General features: G+C 36.8%; 1 protein-coding gene across 1 annotated transcript in view; it reads right to left on the reverse strand.

The window, feature by feature from the left end:
- Positions 1-24,303, reverse strand: part of DCDC1 (doublecortin domain containing 1) — a 460,096-nt gene that overhangs the window by 369,749 nt on the left and 66,044 nt on the right. Inside the window, 2 exon segments of the mRNA XM_055091474.1 lie at positions 13,572-13,606; positions 13,608-13,663. Coding sequence (XP_054947449.1) covers positions 13,572-13,606; positions 13,608-13,663 — 91 coding nt within the window.

Below are 24,303 nucleotides of genomic sequence, written 5' to 3' on the forward strand. Positions count from 1 at the left end.
TTAGGCTGCTTTCACTGGCAATTATACTTGTTACAATGTTTTTTATAATGAACTTCCGGGATCTTGGAAAATCATTAGGGTTAGAGAAAGATTTTTGGTGTTAAGAGTTCAAAGACTCAGAAATAAGAGATATAAAAAGTAGAAGCTAAAAAGATAAACTCAAGGAGAAGAGGGAAAAAGCAAGGACTTGGTTAAAAAATTACATAAATACTGAAGCAAGTTTAGCCCAACAAAACCTAGGGGTGATGATCATATATTCATGAATGTAAAAGAGAGTCTATGTTTTAAACACTTCAAAAGGGATCTTTTGACATATAAAGAGTCTATGAGCAGATTAGACTGCTTTGTGAATGTTCATATCACACAACTGTGCATTCACATACTTAATAAAAGATGACAGTGATCCAACTATAATGGGAGTTCTCCAACTGCCACTAAAAAAACTTTTTAAAATCAAGGCTTAACAAAATTCTTAATATTCTCTATGGATCAATCGTAGAAATATAAATCGGTGATTAGTTACCAGGGTTTCTTACTTTTGTTTTTTGTTTTGGTCCATGCCACCCAGTCCACAGCAGTGAAAGCCCAGAATCCTAACCACTAGGCAACCAGGGAACTTCCAGCACTTTTTGTTTTTGTCCAAGCAATGAGAGTAACTAGTGCTCAAGTTCAATGTCTGGAAGTCACTAGAGGACACTGAGGGCCATGTCTAAGGTACCCTGGAACCAAAGCAAAGTCACAGAGAGCATAGTCCCAAGGAAGGTTTGAAGACTTTTCCTGAGTGGCTTCTTTCCTACACAAAAGGGCTCTTAACTGGCTGCCTTTGTATATTTCAATCTAGAGAAATTTCAGGGCTGATTAATAACCACCAGCATTTGGCATCCTTCTTCAGCAAGAGACCTAAATTTTTACATTTCATAAAATTTGAGAAGTAAAGGTAAATGGTAAAGGGATCCAAGGATTGAAGCGAGGCAAATGTACTTAATTTTAAAGAAGATATTGTTTCCATAAGTTTGATCTTTATTCCCTGAAAAGTTCTAGGGCAGATTATAAAATGATTTATGAACACTTAGAAAAACAAACAATAATCATTAGGACCCAACATGGGGTAATTCGCATACTAAGCAAATATTTAATGTGCAGAGAGGGAGACCCATGGGGAAATTCCCTCCATGGAGCTTGACATCTCTAACAGCAACATACAACCATTATTTCTTCCAGTGGAAAGCAGATCTCAATAGACTGTGGCTACCATCTATTGTCTTTAAGCAACGTACTGCTAAGTCTGTATGTCCCTTCCCAGATAAATGGGCGTATCTGCAACAAGGCAGGAGAACGTAGAAGGTCTGCAAACCTCCTGGTTGAGTCCTCTATTTAGAATTCATGACTGCTTTCTTTTGATGCTTCTCTTTAAAAATGATAGAGAAATACGTCACTCACTATCCAAAACAAGACAAAAGAAAGTTATAAGTGGATGCTGCCCTGGCTTACAATTTCTTTCCTGGAGAAAGTAATATAAGGAATCAGAATGAACACACACACATATAGTTGTCCCTGTATGGGACTTGACTGTAGGCTGCAGGCTACATACCCTTCTGAGTTACGCACTTTTAACTAAGAAAGCAATGCCATTTACAGGGTCCAGACCATCTGTACCATTGCAGAATTCCACATTCAGCAGAGCAGGAGAAGTACTAGCAAAACAAAGGTAGTACTAGGCATTTTAGGGCATAAAGGGAGAGGGAAGCATTTTGACTAGACTCTCTCAAAGTCCTGAAATTTCCATTTACATCTAAAGGAATCTAAGTACAATGCTTCACCAAGAAGGGCATCATCCCCAATTTTTATAATATTTTATAATACCCCCTCTACATTATTTAGACCTGGGTTAAACATGGGAGTAGAGAAGACTACTAAATCTCTGTCCTCACGGATCTTACAGTCTAGGGGACAGATCAATATTAAATAACTCCTCAAGCAGTTTTATTAATTACAGTTGTGACAATTACTATACACAGGGTGATATTAATGTAACAGGGATACCAGTTCTAGACAAGGGAGGAAGTGGGACAGGAGCAAGCCAATGTTGGGAAAGCTATTCAGAAGAAGAAATATTTAAAATAAGACCTCAAGAAGAGTAGGAAAAATAGCTTGCAAGGAAGATAGGGGAAGAGAATCCAAGCAGAGGAAACATATGGTAAGGTACTGGGGCATGAAGGAGAATCAAGTGTTTGAGGAACAGAAACAAGAAAATAAAGTGACTTGAGCACAGAGATGAAGGGGTCAGTACTACAAGTGAAGATGGAGAAGCTGGGTAGGGAGCAAATCATGAAGGCCCTTCAGGCCATGATAAAAGTTTAAGCATTGATTCAATAGGAGCAATTATGACAGACTAAAGTCACTTTTAAAAATAGTGTTACTAGAGTGAGGCAATTAGAAAATTGTGTTTAAGTTGGAGATAGGTGAGCCTATAGATTCATAACTAAATGAACAGCCATATCCAGGGAAGACTAAGATAAATCTGAAGCAGGTACCCTATTAGCATGCTAAAGATCTCTGTCCCTGATCATGGCCTACTTAACATTTTTATCAATAACTTGGACAGTGGTAAAGTTGGTATTCATACAAAATTTACAAGTGAAAACAAAGATAGGAGAAATTGTTAATCCCTGGGTGACCGATTAAATATCTGAAAAATCTTGTAAGGCTAATGTACTAAATAAAAACCTTATAAGTAGAAATTTAGTAGGTATCAATGTATAAAGTTCTGTTCACATATCTAAAAAATCAGCAGTACAAGTACAGGATAAGGAAGTAGCCTAAAAGAAAATTGTGAGCAAAAACTTGGGGGCTTTAGTTGACTTTAAGTTTAATTTAGGTCAATGATATGATGTATGTAAAAGAAATAATAATTCAAGTTTAGGCTAAATAATTGATCTCAAAAAAATAAGAGGAAGGAGGTGGGGCTGCTTTACTCAACATTGATTAACCTGAAAAATTGTGTACAATGTGGGGTCAACAAAGAGGAATACCAAAAAAACTAAACAGAACAAACAGTTACCAGGATGGTGAGGGGTCAGAGAAATAGATGGAGAGACTGGAGATATTTAATGTGGAGAAGATTTAAATCACACTTGTTCAAATATTTAAAGGCAGTCATAGACTGGGAATTAATTTGCATTATTCAACTCCAGAAGACAAAATCAAGACTAATGGTAAAAGTTTAAAAGTTATTAGATTTTTTAAATTAAATTAGAGCTATCAGAAATAGAACAAGTAGTGGCTGGATGGACACTTATTGGAGATGATTTAGAGGAGATTCATGATAAAGTGAGGTTTTGGTGGTGACCAAAGATGCTTCTAATGCTGAGATCCAAAGTAAATCAATCAACACTATTCTAAAGCAGCTATCAAAAAATGTAGTCATTATCATTTGTTTTTTACACTGCACTATGCATCTAATAATGCATACACATCTTCAGGCTTTTAAAGTTCTATGGAATATGGCAAAATACTATTCAGAGTGGTGGTGAATCACTAAGTGACAGCACTGAGAATTAGCAACAAAAAGTAGTTAATAGCGGGTAATTTGTGCAAATTTAATTCAACAAATAGTTTTTTTGAATTTTAATTCACTCATTCATTTAAAAAGTATTTTTCATCACTTACTCTAACAAAGATTATACTTAACAATTATTATTTAAATATTAATTTTTTGAGGGTCCATTACATGCTCAGTCCCATTGTAGATATTAAAAGATTTTTGGAGGTTTTCTTTTTTAAGTATGAGAACAAAATCTCTCTTTAGTTAAAGAGATAAGGCCTACACATGAAACAGAGATACTGTATAAACAAATGTTATGACATATGGTACAGACATTTGATATCAAAAGAAGTTATGAGAAAGAGGTATTAGTAAACAAAATAATGCTTGAATGTCAGGATACAGAGTGTGAAGACTGTCCTGATATGTAAAGTTTTGAGCAAAAAAAAAAAAAAAAAAAAAAAAAGGATATTTTAGGAAGATCACTCTTTGGCCACACAAAGGATTAAGATTTAGGAATAGAATTTAGTCTAACTAGTAAATAAAGACAATGTGATAATATTTATGAAGTATGAATAGCTATCTATATTTGGTATCTATTGCCACAATAATGCTGCATAACAAACCACCTCAAAATTCACAGGCATAGAACAACAAGCATTTATTAAGCTCAAGAGTCTACAAATTACCTGGGTGGTTCTGCAGGTCATAGCTGGGCTAGATCACATGTCTTGGAATCAGCTGGCCGTCTAGGATGACCTTGGCTAGACAACTGGGATGAGGCAGTTCTGCTCCACTTGTCTTTTTTTTTTTTTTTAATAATTTTTGAAGTAAAATTCACATAACATAAAATCAACCATTTTAAAGTGAGGAAATCAGTGGCATTTAGTACGTTGAAAATGTGCGACCACATCCTCTAGCCAGTTCTGACAAATTTCCTTCATTCCAAAGTAAAACCCCTCATACGTTAAACAGTTTCCCCATTCTCCTCTCCCCTCAGGCCTTAGCAAACATGAATCTGCATTCTACCTCTATGGATTTATCTATTCTGGATATTTCAAATATAAATGGAATCATGCAATATGGTACCTTTTTTGTCTGGCTTTTCTCATTTAGCATAATGTTTTCAAGGTTCATCCATGTTCTAGCATTATCAGTACTTCATTCCTTTTCATGGCTGAATAATATTCCATTCTATGTATATACCACAATGTATTTCTACCTTCATCTTTTCATGGATGCTTGGTTTCCACCTTTTGGCTATTATCTACACTGCTGCTGTAAATACGCATGTACAGGCACAGGTTTGATTATCTATTTTCAATTATTTGGGGGTATACATTTAGGAGTAGAATTGCAGGGCCACAAGGTAATTCTATGTTTACCTTTTGGAGGAACCACCAAATCGTTTTCCAAAGTGGTTGTACCATTTTATGTTCCCAATATCCAAAGTTTCCAATTTCTCCATCTTCACCAACTTATTTTCCATTTTGTCTATGTGTGTGATTTTTATTTTACAGTCATCACTAATGTGTGTAAAGTGTTACTTCATTGTGAGTTTGATTTGCATTTCCCTTATGACAAAGGATATTGATGTGCTTCTTGGCTGTTTGTATATATTCTTTGGAAAAATGTCTATTTAATTCCTTTGCCCATCTTTTTTTTTTTTTGACTGTGTTGGGTCTTTGTTGCAGTGTGCGGGCTTCATTGCGGTGGATTCTCTTGTGACGGAGCACAGGCTCTACGCACATGGGCTTCAGTAGTTGTGGCACGCGGGCTCAGTAGTTGTGGCTCGTGGGCTCTAGAGTGCAGGCTCAGGAGTTGTGGAGCACGGGCTTAGCTGCTCTGTGGCATGTGGGATCTTCCCGGACTAGGGGTCGAACCTGTGTCCCCTGCATTGGCAGGCGGATTCTTAACCACTGCACCACCAGGGAAGTCCCATGCCCATCTTTTTAATTGAGCTGTTTGTCTTTTTGTCATTGAGTCTAAGAGTTCTTTATATATCTTGGATATTTAACTGTATCAGATACATGATTTGCAAATATTTTCTCCCATTCGGAAGGTGGTCTTTTCACTTTCTTGATAATGTCCTCTAATGTACAAATTTTTTTTAAATTTGAAGAACTCCAATTTACCTATTTTTTTCTTTTGTTGCTCATACTTTTGGTGTCATGTCTAAGAATCCATTGCTAAATCCAGGGTCATGAAGATTTACCTCTATGTCTTCTTGGAAAAGTTTTATGCTTCTAGCTCTTATATTTAGGTTGATCCACTTTCAGTTTTGTTTTGTTTTGTTTTTTGTATATGATATTAGGTCGGGGTCCAACATCAGTCTTTTGTATGTGGATATCCAGTTGTGCCAGCACCATTTGTTGAAGAGACTATTCATTCCCCATTGCATGGTCTTGACACCCCTTTGAAAGTCAATTGGCATAGATGTATTGGTTTATTTCTGCACTCTTAATTCTATTCCATTGGTCTATATGTCTCTGCTTGTGCCAGTACCACACTGTTTTAATTACTATAGTTTTACTTGTGATATGTTTTGAAATTGGCAAGTATCAGTCCCCCAAATGCAAGGAGTTAACAAAACTCAAGGTTAAAGGCACAATTCTCCACAAGACTGCCCTCCCTCTGACCAGCTGCCTACAAATTCTGGGGTTTTCACTACCACCTTAGGGTCAATATTTTGCTAGAATGTCTCGTAAACCTCAGGATAGTGCTATATTTAGGGGACCAAGATGGTCAGGAACCCTGAGAAACACATGAGTAATTTTGGAGAGAAAATAACACAAAAATATTGAGACATACGGAGGGACCCTGACTAGGTGGCTTCATGCTTTGATGATGCTTTAATATGCAAGGACTATGTGGGTTTTTTGTTCGTTTGCTTGCTTGCTTTTTAACCTTGGTGGTGTCTGGCAACTTACATTGGGTCATGTAGTGGAATTTTCAGTTTTATATTTGTGCTCTTACTGAAGGGACTGTACATGGAGAATAGGGAGTTTGGCCTGAAATTTTTAATAAGCAAGAACTGTGTAGAATTTTGAGCTTGATGGGTTACAGCAACTAAATGCAGCTGGGATTATTTTCCGCTAACCTTGGACTTCAGAAAATGCTAGCCCAGGGCAAGGGTGGGGTTACTGTGCAGGCTGCAGCTACTGGCACTTGAACTAGGCAGTGAATGTCACCTGATACTGCAGGCAAGCCTGAGATTGGGATTAGATCATTTTAGGCATTGGAAGGGAGAACAACAGTTGCTGTTTTTCTGTGTTTTGCAACTAAATCTGCAGGTCAGGACTTTAAAGTTTAGTGGCAGCTGGGTTCTACGCATGCTACAGTGAGGTTCTATCATTAAATTGATAGTACCATGCCTACATAGGAAGCATTAGGTCCCACGTCTCGAATTCTATTCTCCACTATGTTATTTTAAACTACACTCTGAGCCAAAAAGGAACTGTGGATCAGCTAACGTTAGATTTGTGTGGCTTGTCCACAAGCTTCGGAAGTAAACTCCACCAATTCAGGTTGACTCTAAGTTTATTTATCACATAAATGTTGACCATGGTTCTAATTGTCAGAAACCCAAACTATGGCTTCACCTATAGAAAAGTAGTAGATTTGTTATAAAAAGAATGCTTTGTCTTCTTCAGTTAAGTAGGGAAACAACTCAAAGAAAGTATTACAAATCTAGGAATCAGATTTGTTAAAGGAATCAAGAAGAAAGTAAAGTGGTTTTAAAATATGCTTCAATCTTACAATCAGAACAAAGCAGTGTGTGCATGAAAACAAATAAGATGGCTTATTTAGCTCAAGGAGGAAAGAGATTTCCTTAGAATAAATGTAAACGTCTGATCTGAGAACACACATTCGACAGATATGAAAAACAAAAACTAAGATCGTGAAGGCCAGGTATGAGGGCACAGGAGGTACATCCAAGTCTAACTACTCTTGAAGAGGTTATTATAAAAGGGGGGTATATTTTAATTGTTGCAAAATCAGATATAAGAAATGGGGCCCCAGTGAAACCTAACAGAGAAATCTCATAGGTAAGATCTCAGAGAGCAAATCTTCTCTGGAGAGCAATTCCCCAGAGAAGGCAGAATCCTGAATATTGTGAAGAGGTGGCATTTAGGTTACAGATAAATTAATAGCAAGAGAAATCAGAGACTCTCTTATGAGGATGGAACAGCTATACAAAGAGTGCACATAAAATCTGAACAAACTGGAGAGAGGAATACTAAGAAGATTAATATAAAGTACTCCAAAAAAAAAGTATTTGGTGAACTCCAAAAATTTATGGGCCTAAGATTAAGATTAAGAAAAGGTAAAGGCAAGATGAATTACATTACAGGAGATCCAGGCAGAACAAGAATAAATCAAGGAGTCCAGATCTAAATTATACGTTGGACTGTGGGAAAATACATCCTGAGTAGGATTATTTAACTCAGGGAGGTGAAAATGGATAAGACTGGCTTGAACAAAGGATGCTATTGACAAACTTGGAACTTATTGACCTCATATCTCTCACTATGAGAGACCCTGCAAGGAAAAAAATAGCTAGAGAAATATGTTAGAAAAACACAAGTATGGACCAGAAAGCAAAGGGGAGGTAAAAGAAGAGAAAAACCTCAACTGCTGCAAAGAATGCAGCCCCAAGTCTGTTACAGGAGGGAATTTTTCTGAAAGAACACACAGGAGTTCAGTAGGAGCAAACGCTGGAGGCAAATCCTAAATACTGAAGAAAAAGATGACAGAAATGTTAACTCAAGACCAGGAGCATTAAAAAACTGAGGAAAGACCATGTCTTCAAGAAGAAATGGCAGTAGTGTTGGCCCTCACTGGGCATCTAAGAACATGAGCCTCAGAAACATAAACAGCTCCTTCAATTCAGAGATCCACTGAAAGTTATTCTCCAGTTGGAACTGATGTGGAGATGAGGGGGAAGCTGTGCCCATCAAGCAGGTTTCTTAGGCCAGAGGTCAGTACCGCAGTCACCGGGACCCAGGATTGAAATTAATGCTCCCAAGGCAAGGTGGACACTACGCCACTAGATAGGGCCCGTGCTTGGTTCAGCACGGGGTCTGGAAACACAGGACTCAGAGGGAAAGAAACATTAAGATGTTTGGAATATTTTACAAAGGCAAATAACGGTAGAGTTATTTTCATAAGTCAAACAAGTCTTTATGACTGGGGCTACCACCAATGTAAATTTCTAAATGTTGCAAGAGTGCAACACTCTCACTACCCTCTGAGAATAATAATAACAGCAGTAATGATGATAATGTTATATAACACTTACCAAATGTCCGGCACTTGTTCTAAGGACTTTACACAGACTTCACTTAATCTTTACAACAATCGATTAATGTAAGTATTATAATCCCTATTTTACAGATTAGGAAACTCACTCTCAGAGAAACGAATAACCTGTCCAAGGTCATACAATAAGTGGCATAACTGGAATTTGAGCTCTGGCTCCAAAATCAAAGCACTTAACCAACACTTTATGAATCTTCTTTGAGAGAGGAGAGAGTGTATATTGGTCAATTTTTCCTGTAAGATATTATAAATACATAATGCTATAATTAATGCCTTGATGGGAGATTGCTTCCCACTGAGTTATGTCACAGGTCATAGACTCTGCTCAACAGTATAAATTGTCTGGCATCTTGGAAAGTCTGACATGAAGAATGCTTTCTCTTCTTTGCCTTCCTTCACTTAGTCTCTGCTATGGTCTTTGGCAACAGGCACATGGGTCTGGATCATGCCAAACAGGAAACATCATTTTGCTTGGAATGGCCACATGAGAAACTGGGGATTGGATTCTATTCTGAATGTGCTGGGTGTGGGGCTGATGTGATCATCTTTTGGTTCAGTCGGAAGTAGGAAACATGAGAAAGTTGGTGTAGACCCAATTCAACTTCTGAGCCCTGAGGGATGACACCCACTGCAGGAGCCCAGACAGTAGGTGTTATAGGAATTCCAGCTCAGACCAGGCATCCAGAAGCCGTCTGGCTGATACTTGGAAAGAATAAAATAGGAACGACTTCAATTTCTTTGAGTTTTAATTTGAGAAGTTTGAACTTTCATTGGATTTTAACTCACAAAGGTAAGATTATTTGATTATGAAATTCACTTTGTGGACTTAAAACTTTTGGATTTTAACTTCTTTGAAATTTTATTCTTCAAATTTGATTTCTTCACAAAAAATTGATAATGGGCAAGAGAACATGCAAATTTAGGGTATGTTATTAGAATTTTGTGATTGAAATATGTTAATCGTGTCAGGTGATCTCATTGTAGACTCTCTGAAGAACTTGTTTAAGAATATATAGCTATTTTGGACAGCTAATTTGAGGTAGGAAATGGAATAGAAAATGAATGTTTAGTGTTCCATAGCATGGCTTTGGATCCAATTTAATTAATGTACTATTCTAACTCATTTCAGAATCTTCTAGGGTAAATTTCATACTACCCACCATGATCTAGAAGGTTCCACAAAGGAGCGGTGTTTGGTTATTGGAATAGCAGCATCATAAAGGTCCTAAGAGACTGAGTATCTCCTTCCACAAGAGGGAGAGTGCCTCCCCTGCTTCACCATAATGTAATAATTAAGCTAAAGAAGTTAAGATAACAAAAAGTTGGGGAATGTTTGGGGGAATAAGAGTGTTATTAAACAACTTCATCAAACTCTGATACTATCTAAATGTGTTCTGCCACTACTATGTGCGTCTGTAACACCGGGTAGCTCATATATGATTAGTAAATAGGGGAATGATGTCAGTAAGATATAGAAGTTTGGTTGGTGAATATGTGCTTTTTCCTAGGCAAATGAGGCCAACAGAGTACGAGTAGAATTCTATTCTTTACCAGGGAAGATAAAAAATGTTAGCTTGGCTGTTGCACCGGGGCTCCCTCCCCAGAAAGGTGCACCCTATGCCTTGCATTACTCTTTGTGGGAGTTCTGCTTCCTCCTGTGCCTTCTTTAAAGAAGCCCCACTGGCTCAAACCTCTAGTTGACTTTCATCTGCATTATCTCACATTCTATTGTTTTTGTGCAGCTTTAATATCTTCTGAAGCAGCACTCTGAGATGCCTACCTGGGCTATTTATATTATCTCCTAAGTTAATAATTATTATTTTAGTTAGTATTCTCGTTTTAAAAGTGCACAGACTTTGGTCTTCCTCAAACCCATTTTTCTCACAGTACTTTTATTTTTGAGGGTGTAATTTTGCAGAATGCATTTTTCACACTTATTTTATGCTCTAGCAGAAATGCTGTACCAGCATGTCAACCATATATAGGAATATGGCATCTTTACACAGTGGGTAGTTCTCTTATGCTCTCAAAAGAATAGATCAACATAGGAGTCACAACTAAAGAACTTTTCCACATGTAACAATATAAATTTCTTTGTTAAAATCTTCTATGGTTTAGAAATTTAAAAACACAAGTGATTTGTAAATCCTACATGTTTTTAAAGGTTTTACTAGACTTGATAAAGTAAAAAAAGTGGTTTAATGTCATGTCAAATGTACTCATTTCACACAGCACAGAAGGAACAATTGAAAGTATATCTAATCCCAAAAGAGAAGCAACAGATAGGAGAAAATCTTTTATTTTGTACATCTGTTACTTTTAGTTCTTGGTACAATTACGCTTCTAATTTGTGCTTAAAAATAATAGATAATTGCTATGATATTAATATTAAACATTATTAAATGACTTTTTCTGATCTGATACAGAGCAAGTAATCAAAAAAAAGTCATATATCAAATCAGAATGTTAGCATTTATTTAAAGTAAAAGATAACTTTCATATAATACTTGACCTTTCCCAAGTTAAATTTCAGAAGACTATCAGACATAAAAGTTTAGGGATCTCAATCATTTGATGCACAAAATTATACTAACAAACAAAGAAAAAAGAAATGCAGAAACTTAATGTTAAGTGACTAGGGTGCTGCACACTGGAAGTTCCTCCAACAGGATTAGCTTCTTTAAGTATTTTAAGTCCAGTGAGCTTGTTATGCTTCCCCATGTTAGTAGTTGCATAGGCTAATTTCAGCTGGCATAAGCTTCTATAAGTATGCAAAAACACAGGGCAAGGCATGCATTAAAATGTGATAATAGCACACTTCTGGGAAACGTGAAGCATGAGGCATGAATCTGAATGCCTCTGGTATCCATGAAGTTTCACACCTCAGAGTCAGAACTTTTCTGTTTTGATAAGTAATTCTATTATACCACATTTGGGAAGGGAAAAAAAAATCAACTTTCTAAATTTAATCTTTCATCTTAACCAGGGTTCCTTAGAGTTTCAACTCTAGCAATTTAGTCAAATATAATTTTTTAATTCCAGGTGAGATGGAAATCATTCAAAGCTAGACAGGGTCTTAAGAAAATGCATTATTTATTTATTTTATTAATGCAAGTTTAAGAGCGATTATATAATATTGTTTATCATACAGAAAATTTAAGCCTATGTGATGGGGGAGGGGACAAAAATGTAAGAAGGAAGAAATCAACTTAATAATGTTACTCTCCCCACTCCCCAATAAAAGACCATGAGGAAGGATTTTCTGTGTTACTTATGTCTTAGAGGTAAATAACTAATGCTTCTAGATAATGGGTAAGTGTCTACAAGTGCTTTAAAATCTTCAGATGAAAACTCCTAATAAAATGAAAAATAATGCTCATATCTAATACAAACATTAAAAATAAAGAAAAATAGATTTGGTTTCTAAATACACACACACATATATGATACTTAGTAAAAAAAATTTTAAGAGTTATAAACAGTAAGTATCAAAATATCAGTGGTCACTGAATAGTATTAATTAAGGATGATAAAGCCAGGAAAGTTTGCTTTTATACAAGCAAGAATATTGGAAACAAATGGGAGTATCCAGTAGAGCTATATCCCAAAATCACTTACAGTTGTCTGTATCTAGCCTTGCAGTTAAGTTTACTACTTAAGATTTTGGCCCTCTTCAGGTATATGAAGTTAAGGTTTAAATGAAGTGATAGGACCATACAGTAGCACATTTAATAGTGTTAATTGTGGCACTATTAAAGTAATATTAATTACTACTAAAGAAATAAAAAGTAAAATTTTTAAATAGTAAAAAGTAAAGTAATAGTAGTAATTACTACTGACAGTAATTTAATGACGTGAAATCATGTATTTTTGCTTTCAAAGACTGGCAAATCAGTGCCTTTAGAAATATAGAGGGAGGTCTCTTATTTTGACAAAGACATACAATAAAATTGTTTTAAAGCATATTTCATGACTTTTGAAAAATCTCTAGAAGTTAACCAAAACATTAATAAAAACTCTGAGCATAAAGTAGCACAATTTCTTGTCTTTCTCTTTTGAAAGCTGTATACCATAGAAATTGTTAAATATGAAAATATATCAATTACTTTTGTATATTAAGTTATGGCTTGCTAAGGTTAAAATACCCATCATTTTTTAAAAAAAATCTAAGCTTGTGCTGTGCTTAGATGACTGTTTGTGACCCCCCAAAATTCATATGTTGAAATCTAATCCCTAAAGGGATAGTATTTGGAAGGGATTAGGTCAAGAGGGTGGAGCCCTCATGAATGGAATTAGTGTCCTTATATAAAAGACCTCAGAGAGTGCCCTTGTTCCTTCCACTATCTAAGGACACAGTGAGAAGACAGCCATCTATCAATCAGAAAAGGGCCCCCAACAAAGAATCTACCAGTGCCTTGATCTTGTACTTCTCAGCCTCCATAACTGTGAGAAATAAATGCTTAATGTTTAAGCCACTTGATCTATGGTATTTTTGTTATAGTAGCCCAAATGGACTAAAACATGATGAAATAAAAGATTCCCCAAACCTTAATACTCTTTCATGATTTCCCTTCATATAAGAATGACATGTTATAATTAAACTGGTTTTTATATCTTTTCCTTTTAAATGTATAAAGTAAAAACAAAATTATGTAAATGCCTTTTGAAATAGTATCACATAGTTTACAAAATCTTTGCCACTTACCTTTTGAAATATCTTTAATTTTCCTGCCATACAACATAAAGATACCTGGCTGGTGAATTTAGGTTCATTCTCATTGTGCAAATATCTAAAACCTACACAGAAAAAAAAATACCTTATAAATAATTTATCACAGTTAGCTCTAACGAAATTGAATACACATTTAAAGTCCTTTCTCTACTATATGGGTATTTAAAATTATATTACAAAATAAAATTTGATGATTTATCAAATGTTTCTAATATGAAATGGAAAAAGGCAGTTAAAATGGTTAGATTCCAATTGTACTTCGAGCACACACACAAATATTAATAAAAAGAGAAAGGAGATGTAAGGAATATTAAAAAGTAGTTATATATTATTTAATAAATGGTAGAACTCTGGGAGATTTTTATATTATTCCTGCTATTTTCTATATTTTTCATTTATTTTACAAGGGGGAGGATATTATATTTTAGATTAGGTTTTAAGGTACTTTCCTTACCTTTTAAAGTCTTTCCAAGTATCTGAAAATAACTTATAAATATAGTCTGATCACAGTTCACCTTGATAACTTATGTTCTTTGGGTACTAAAAAATGGAATAAATAAACCACATTTCAAGGTTTTCCATGAGCCTGATTTTGAAGAACTTCACTTTTAATGGTTTCGAATATGCTAAAGCCCTTCTCTTAATATTTTAATTTCTCAACCTGTTCTTTTTTTAATTAATTTGATTGGAGTATAGTTGCTTTACAATGTTGTATTGGTTTCTTGCTATACAGCAAAGTGAATCATTCATACATACATGCATATTCCCTCTTTTTTGGATTTTCTTCCCATTTAGGTCACCACAGAGCACTAAGCAGAGTTCCCTGTGCTATACAGTAGGTTCTCATTAATTACCTATTTTATACACAGTAGTATATATATATATGTCAGTCCCAATCTCCCAATTCATCCCACCCCTCCCTTCCCCGCTTGGTAACCATAAGTTTGTTCTCTACATCTGTGACTCTATTTCTGCTTTGCAAATAAGTTCATCTCTACCATTTTTCTAGATTTCACATATAAGAGATATTATATATTTGTTTTTCTCTTTCTGACTTCATTCTGTATGACAGTCTCTAGGTTCATCTCTGCAAATGGCACTATTTCATTCTCAACCTGTTCTTGATATAGCCCTTATAAAGGTGTAACAATCATCTTTCCAACATCAGGGAAGACTTAAACATGCATCAGTTGGAGAGAAAGTTCTACTCACAAGATGAGAAAAATTAAAGTAACAGAGGGGAGTTGGGAAGTATCAGGAACCTGAGGGCAGGCTTTTATCAGGCTTTTGGAAGTGACTCCCAAAACATGATACTTGCCACATTCATTTAAAAGTCCATAATAATATATTCCAAATCCAAACTGAAAGTACTTTGTCTTCCATTCTTACTGTTCATAGCTGTAATATATTGCTTTTACATCACCAAGAACTGCTGAAGGACAATGTTCATTATATGATTATATAGTTTAAAAAATTTTCTGATTACTGATATCACCCTGCCTCCATTTCTGCCCACTTTTATTCTATTTTAAAACTGGAGCCTGTAATCCTAGCCCTAGCCCAATCAACCCATTTTCTTTGTGACAACAGACATATTTAAACAGCTTCATGTATATAGAGAGGCAAAATTGTACTTTCCTTTCAGTCTGGAGAACAACTTTCAAACGTTGTGACTCAGCTGGTTTATCATCCTAATTGCTGTATCAAGTGATGTGTTGCATTCAAAAGGCAAATATTTAACTGATTAATTTAATCTGACAAATTGACCTTTACTGGATTATATCAGAGGTTCTCAGCCTCTATTCTACCCTTGAACATGACCAGTAATTTTCCCACATGCCACATACTCTCAAGGGCATTTACAGGATTGTGTGTGTTTCTTGTACTCTAGCTGCAATCCAGAGCTTTGGGCAATTTTCAGGAAGTATGTATTGCTGCTGTTTTTCTCAAAACCAAGAAGACTATTCGTGATTAAAGATAAAGTTATAGGAATAATCTTGAACCCTCTAATTTAGGAGGGAAATATTCACAGTAGCTTTAACTAGCTGTACCTAGTTAAAAAACAAGGTACTTGCAATGTACTTCATAAGTGCCTGTAGGCACTGTCATGTGGAGCAAATCCACTGACCTCCAATCTGCCGACTTGAAGTGTGTCAGTGCAGGAGGACCAATGTCATGTGTCCTCATAAGTCAGACACAGTGCTCCCTCACTTAGAATGGCCCTCTGATATCACTGTTCCTACCTCTCTCTAGCCAACCTGCCCATGGCTGGGACTGGTTCTTGCTACCCAAACAAATAAGGTAATAACTCTGGCAACTCTCTAAACCTTATTCTTCCTGCCTTCCCTCCTAACCTTTTGGGTTAATTTCTTTAATGACTACTACACACAAGTTAACCTAGGTCTCCCATCTAATGGACTCAAACTTTTATTAAAGATACTCAGAAAACAATATTCTAAATATAAGAGAGGAGGTATCAGGAGAAGAAACTGCAGTTTGGTCTGTGACTTGAGACAGAAAGGATAGTGGAACATACAGACTGACACTGGCAGGGGATCTACACATTTTTAGTAATTAACATAGTCTCTGACTAGAAAAATTCTTCTATTCATCACTTTCTTCCATGTGACTCTGTGCCCAAAGATTATCTTTTACCATCACCAATGACAAAAATACTCAAAGGAGTTAACTCAGTATGCATTCTTCCTTAGCCAGTCACCTCTGAATACTACTAAGAATCTACAGTTGGTTCCATAGACCCTAAAGAGATGCAACCCCCTCCTCAGGATCACCTCATTCTTCATCTTTCCATTTTTTATGTTTAGCTCTCAATTTCTTAAGATTACAAATCTATTATTTAAAAGTGCAATGAATCCCTTTAGTACAAATTATATGCCCTAGTTACTAGTGAAGCTTCAAATACCTAAATATCCTCCAAAGTTATAATTTATCAGTTAAACTACGTAAAATATGAGCTATTTAAAGATAGTCCCATTTACTTCAACTAAAATTTCTATGATTTTAAAACTTATGTCAAATATTGCTGCCTTTGAGCCTTAAACAGAATTAGCCAAGTAAAATCACACGGCTTTTCAACTCAAGGATTCTTCTTTTCATTGCTAAAACATCAGTAAAAATGTTTGTGCAAGCGAAGTTTTAAGAGTTAAATGAGTTTAAAAACTGGCATTAGAAAATCAGATATATTAGAAATTAATAATGCATCAACAACACTGTCATTCTCTCCTACTTTCAGGATGAAAGATCCTTGCGGTGTTTAAGCAATGCCAACCTTCAGTAATCATTTTCTCACAGTAAATTATCAGTGGTATGAATTAGTATCAAGATAAATTTCTGTCAAAAGCCCTGAAATGAAGCCTCTACTTGTAAGGTCATTCTTAAAATTCACAATTGAAAAATATTCAACAGTGCCAACTTGCTATAATATTAAGGTTAATTAAAATACCATTTCCACTAATCTATACCCATTAAGCTTGTTAAAATATTTCTTTTTTGTTGTTGTTGTTAATTTCTTATAGCTTAGGTTGTAGAGAACTCTTCTGACACTGAAATCTAAAAACCATCATGCTATAAAACCAGACTCCTCTTGACGAGCACCTGGGAAGAGATTTTCCGCAAACTCTTTTTAGCTGAGTTCATTTGTTTATCGTTTTGGGAGTCACCTCCACACCCAGACACATCTGGTGCAGTTTGCAGCTTCCGGAATGGCCACCATAGAGATGGCATGGTTCCACAGTGTACAGCCTCTGAGTTTGGTTTGGCATTACCCAAACGTCCAGGTGAGAGAGTATGCTTAGTGCAACATAACCCCAGGCCGAGTGAGCTGAGTCTACAAGCCATCTGATCAAACAACGTCATCTTCCTCAAACACAGAGAACCTTGATATCTTTTAACATATTTTTATGAGTCAAGCCCAGAAATGTAAGCCCAGATTTAGACCTCCCTACACAATCTATTCAAAGGATCCTCTAAAGCAGGGGTCAGCAAACTACACACACCATGGGCCAAATCCTGGCCACAGCCTGTTTCTGTATGGTTTGTGGGCTAAGAATGGTTTGTATGTTTTTAATTGTTAAAAAAATGATCAAAATGAGAATAATATTTTGTCACACTTTTACAATATGTGAAATTCATATTTCAATGCCATAAATGAAGTTTTCTTAGAAAACAGTCACACTGTTCATTTATACATTTTCTATGGCTGCTTTTATGCTATGCAACAGAGTTGAGTGGTTGCAACAGAGACTTTATGGTCTGTAAGATGAAGAATATTTACTGTCTGCCCCTTTTCAGAAAAAGTACTCCTACTCTTGGTCTACTGCATCATCATTCACTTAAGGTTCTATATTTTCTTGTTCTTTATATATTATCCTCAACTTCTTCATCCATTTCTAAAACCTTTGCATTGTGCACTCTGAAAACACTCCCCCCCGCCCCCCGATCAACAAAATCGACTAGACCATTAACCTCTTCTAAAAGAAAACGAGCTTTCCCCTGAGTTCACTCATTTCCTCAGACCCCTCTCAAGCACTGGGAATTTAGTCTCTCATACCACACAATCTCAAATTTGGGAAGTGGTGTTACTTACAATGTTATTTCAAGATAATTTCTCCCCAACCCTCTTATCGAACAAACAAAACAAACAAACCCTGCCCCCCTGAGCATCCTGACATTCAAGTGCACCATCTCTCCTCAGTCTATTCATTCTTCCTCATTCATGGATAACCTTTGCCACAAGTCCTAACCCTGGGTGACCCTTACTGTTTACTCTCTGTGTGCACACCAAGAAGCCTGGTACTCCTGGAGAAAGTCACACAAATGAACACATCCTTATCACTATGACTCATAGTCACCAACCTCCATGGTCTCTCAATACTGCCCAGTCACTTCTATTTCATATCTTTGGTCAAATCTCTCCTTTCCTTGCCACAATAAATATTTCAAACTGTCTCTGCTGTGTTTTTCTCCACCCAGCCTCCCCTCCCCTACTTCCCTTCTTGTTGTCAGCAGATGGAATGACCTCCTACATGAGAGAGAAAATTGAAGCTTCATCTTCCTGCTACCAAAGCTACAAGCCTACCTACTTCTACACCCATCCTCTCCTTTACCCTCTAGTTGTATTACAGGAGTCTCTGCTCCTATCTAAGGCCAATACTACACCTATGCTTTCAGTTATGTTTGCTGTCAGGTTTTAAGGCATGATATTTACCCATAATTTCTTGTATATTTAACTACTCCTTCCCAACTAGATTTTTCCCACTACACTTAAACATGATCAAGTCTTTCCTATCTTAAAAATTAAATCCTCCCACACTCACATCTCCCTCTAACTATTCTGACGCACAGCTAAATATCTTTATCATTTCTCTGTTTCCATTTCCCTTTTCCCACTCATTTTCAGGCCACTCCAGTCTGGCTTTCAGTATCATTTGACTGAAATCACTCTCACAAAGATTACCAATGACTACCACATTGACAAATCCAAAGGACATTATCTTAATGCTCATTAATTTTGATCTTTGAATAGCATTTGAGCACTTCCTCTTTCTTTAAACCTCTTATTTTCCTGAATTCTGAAATATGAAAATCCACTAATTTTTCTCCTGCTTTTTTTTCTGTCTTCATAGGCTCATCCTCCTCTATTTATTCACTAGAGTTCTTGAAGATGGTCCTAGCCCTATTCCTGCCTCACTCTAAATTCTCTCTTAAGGCATTCTAATCAATGCCCCAATGTTTCATTTTCCATCTACACACTGACAACTTCCAAACTGGTATGTCTATCCCTGGAATCCTCTGTGCCTCAGACCAAATAATACCTATTCAGTATCTCCACTTAAACAGATCTAAGATCCCTCAAAATCAACATGTCTGAGACTGAACCCAGCTCTTCTCCTTCAAGCTTAGTCTTCTTCCAGCATTCTTTGCCTTAGGAAGAGATACCTCCTCTATCTAGGTATGCAAACCAGAAACTGCAAAATCATCCCTGACACCCTTAACATCTCACTGCCCCTTACCCCATATATCCAAGCTATTATCAGGGCCTGTCGGTTTTATCTTCTAAAAATCTTAGAAGTCCACCCACTTTATCCATTTCCACTCCCTAGGTCCAGGCTATTATCAACTGTCACTAGGACTCTGGCAATACTTAGCTAATAGTCTCCCTGCATCTACCTGGCGCATCCAATCTGTTTTCCACTGAGGGCCAAAGTAAACTATTCAAAAACACGAATCTGGTACCCCCTCTTCCACTCCTAACTAAAAGCCCCCATATGACTTCTCACTGCTCTTTGGAGGAAAAAAGGCAAAAATCTGTAACCTTTCCTACAAGGCTACTCTCTCCCTCATATACTGACCTTTCAATTCATGGGATTCCTCCTGTTCACTCTGCCATGGAATCCTTTCATATGCTGTGCTCTCTGCTTAAAAAGGTTACTGTCTTCAGTATCCTCCTTGTGTACCCAAATAAATCCTGTTTATCTCTTCTCAGAAGACCTCCTTATGTCACCTACTCCATATTCAATAATTTGACCATTTTACAAAAGCCCTTTCCCACCACTAGACTTAAAGCTCCTTGAAACAGGACCATGGCTGGTTTTTCACATCCTTATATCCAGGTGCTTGGCAGAAGCTAATAGTCATAAAAATACCACGAATTAATGAATGAGTGAAAGTTAATATATGTCTAATTTAAATTCATTTCATCATAAATTTTATACTGTTATTAAGAGTTTGATATAAGTAGCAAATAAAATCTCTGACAGATGTTATAAAATTATGCTATAACTAAAGTGTGTGTAATTCCAGAAAAAATATTTCAAATAAAACTAGTTCTTTCTAGTACTACAGCACTGACCCTGTTAAACAGAGCAGGACCCTATGGTCCTTCCCCGCCACCCCCATTCAACCATGTCTTCCACCTGCCTTTTGCCTGTGAAAAAAACTTTAGCCAAAAAATAAGTTTAATCAGAAAAGTGAGAAAATGCAGAAACAAAAGAAAACAGTCCAACAAGACCAAATAATAATAGTTTAGTCATTAAACAGAGCCAAGGACCTTTAGTTCCTTCTCAAGGGCTCTAGATAATATCCTGAGCCATACTCTGTGAGCTATCTTGTAGATATTGAAACCGCCCATCAGGTGGAAGGAGTTAACTACATGATGACCAAACTGTAGCCATGACATAAGCTGCCACAATTCCGAGAATAGGCCTCAAGGAAATGGGAACAAACTGACCCTGGAACTGAAGATTGTACTTAAAACAATTAAGATGACGCTGGTCAGACCACCGCATGACCAATTTCAAGATGACTGTCAGAGCTGACCGTGCTGTTTCTGCATGTAGCCCCCTCCCTCCTTCTATAGAATTTCTTGCCTACTGGTTGTCAGTGGAGGGGCGGGGGTGGGGAGTCAACCTTTGGAGAGTAGTCCACCCTCTCCCCCACCCTCGGTTGCCAGCATCCAAAATAAAGCAAACTTTCCTTTCCACCAACCTTGCGTCTTTATTGGCTTTTGAGCGGCAAGCAGCCAGGCACAACTTTTGGTTACAACTGTACTCTGCTTAGGAAATAAATTAAGAAAACCTCTTCACATTGGAAGCAATACCCTCAGTTGCCTACCCAATATTCATTCTCTTCCTCATCCTTGCTGTCCTGATTTTGATTAAGGGTTTACGCTTTCTCCTTTTGGCTCAAGGAAGGCTACAATTATCTTGATTGGTGCAACTCAATTATGGTGATCCCATGCCCCTTGTCAGTGAATGATTTGGGGATGGACACAATCTAGTTCTGGCCAATGTGACACTAGAAGGGACTTCTGGGAAAGGCTTCTTCAGTCGTAGAGAAGAGATGGTCCTTTTCTACCTCTAGACAAATTTGTACCAGACTGTGCAGCAGCCATCCTGTTACCAACATATGAAACAGGACAAAATCCAGAAAATTACAGAGAACATAACTGGACTCCTGTCCTACTATGCTTGAAGCTGCCCTACTTCTGAATTTCTTGCTTCTTTTTTGCTTAAATCTGTTTGAAACAGTATTCTCTATTATTTGCAGCTAAAGTCATCCTAACCAATGAGAAACATTGTTTCAGCTAACTCAGTATTATTAGTATGGCAAGTAGATTACAAGAGTATTCACTATATAAACCTAAGAAGCAAACTATTTATTTTATTTTTTTAAATTTAATTTTACTTATTTTTTTATACAGCAGGTTCTTACTAGTCATCAATTTTATACACATCAGTGTATACACATCAATCCCAATCTCCCAATTCATCACATCACCATCCCCACCCCACCCCCACGACTTTCCCCCCTCGGTGTCCATACGATTGTTCTCTACATCTATGTCTCAACTTCTGTCCTGCAAAACGGTTCATCTGTACCATTTTCCTAGGTTCCACATACATGCATTAATACACGATACTTGTTTTTCTCTTTCTGACTTACTTCACTCTGTATGACAGTCTCTAGATCCATCCACGTCTCAACAAATAACCCAATTTCGTTCCTTTTTATGGCTGAGTAATATTCCATTGTATATATGTACCACAACTTCTTTATACATTCATCTGTTGATAGGCATTTAAGTCGCTTCCATGACCTGGCTATTGTAAATAGTGCTGCAATGAATATTGGGGTGCATGTGTCTTTTTGAATTATGGTTTTCTCTGGGTATATGCCCAGTAGTGGGATTGCTGTGTCATATAGTAATCCTCTTTTTAGTTTTTTAAGGAACCTCCATACTGTTCTCCATAGTGGAGGTATCAATTCACATTCCCACCAACAGTGCAAGAGTGTTCCCTTTTCTCCACACCCTCTCCAGCATTTGTTGTTTGTAGATTTTCTGATGATGCCCATTCTAACTGGTGTGAGGTGATACCTCATTGTAGTTTTGATTTGCATTTCTCTAATAATTAGTGATGTTGAGCAGCTTTTCATGTGCTTCTTGGCCAGCTGTATGTCTTCTTTGGACAAATCTCTATTTAGGTCTTTTGCCCAATTTTGGATTGGGTTGTTTGTTTTTTTAATATTGAGCTTCATGAGCTGTTTATATATTTTGGAGATTAATTCTTTGTCCATTGATTCATTTTTTGCAAATATTTTCTACCAATCTGAGGGTTGTATTTTTGTCCTGTTTATGATTTCCTTTGCTGTGCAAAAGTTTTTAAGTTTCATTAAGTCCCATTTGTTTATTTGTGTTTTTATTCCATTACTCTAGGCGGTGGATCAAAAAAGATCTTGCTGTGATTTATCTCAAAGAATGTTCTTCCTATGTTTTCCTCTAAGAGTTTTATAGTGTCTAGTCTTACATTTAGGTCTCTAATCCATTCTGAGTTTATTTATGTGTATGGTGTTAGGGAGTGTTCTAATTTCATTCTTTTACATGTAGCTGTCCACTTTTCCCAGCACCACTTATTGAAGAGACTGTCTTTTCTCCATTGTATATCCTTGCCTCCTTTGTCACAGATTAGTTGACCATAGGTGCGTGGGTTTATCTCTGGGCTTTCTATCTTGTTCCATTGATCTATATTTCTGTTTTTGTGCCAGTACCATATTGTCTTGATTACTGTAGCTTTGTAGTATAGTCTGAAGTCAGGGAGTCCGATTCCCCCAGCTCCGTTTTTTTCCCTCAAGACTGCTTTGGCTACTCGGGGTGTTTTGTGTCTCTATACAAATTTTAAGATGTTTTCTTCTAGGGGCTTCCCTGGTGGCGCAGTGGTTGCGCGTCCGCCTGCCGATGCAGGGGAACCGGGTTCGCGCCCCGGTCTGGGAGGATCCCACATGCCGCGGAGCGGCTGGGCCCGTGAGCCATGGCCGCTGGGCCTGCGCGTCCGGAGCCTGTGCTCCGCAACGGGAGAGGCCGCAGCAGAGGGAGGCCCGCATACCACAAAAAAAAAAAAAAAAAAAAAAAAAAGATGTTTTGTTCTAGTTCCATAAAAAATGCCATTGGTAATTTGATAAGTGAGAGGCCCGCATACCACAAAAAAAAAAAAAAAAAAAAAAAAGATGTTTTGTTCTAGTTCCATAAAAAATGCCATTGGTAATTTGATAGGGGTTGCATTGAATCTGTAGATTGCTTTCAGTAATATAGTCATTTTCACAATATTGATTCTTCCAATCCAAGAACATGGTATCATCTCTCCATTTGTTGGTATCATCTTTAATTTCTTTCATCAGTATCTTACAGTTTTCTCCATACAGGTCTTTTGTCTCCCTAGGTAGCTTTATTCCTAGGTATTTTATTCCTTTTGTTGCAATGGTAAATGGGAGTGTTTCCTTAATTTCTCTTTCAGATTTTTCATCATTAGTATATAGGAATGCAAGAGATTTCTGTGCATTAATTTTGTAACTGGCAACTTTACCAAATTAATTGATTAGCTCTAGTAGTTTCCTGGTGGCATCTTTAGGATTCTCTGTATAGTATCATATCATCTGCAAACAGTGACAGTTTTACTTCTTCTTTTCTATTTTGTATTCCTTTTATTTCTTTTTCTTCTCTGATTGCCGTGGCTAGGACTTCCAAAACTATGTTGAATAGTAGTGGTGAGAGTGGACATCCTTGTCTGGTTCCTGATCTTAGAGGAAGTGCTTTCAGTTTTTCATCATTGAGAATGATGTTTGCTGTGGGTTTGTCGTATATGGCCTTTATTATGTTGAGGTAGGTTCCCTCTGTGCCCACTTTCTAGAG

The sequence above is a fragment of the Physeter macrocephalus genome, chromosome 16, assembly GCF_002837175.3.
Source record: "Physeter macrocephalus isolate SW-GA chromosome 16, ASM283717v5, whole genome shotgun sequence".
NCBI lineage: Eukaryota > Metazoa > Chordata > Mammalia > Artiodactyla > Physeteridae > Physeter > Physeter macrocephalus.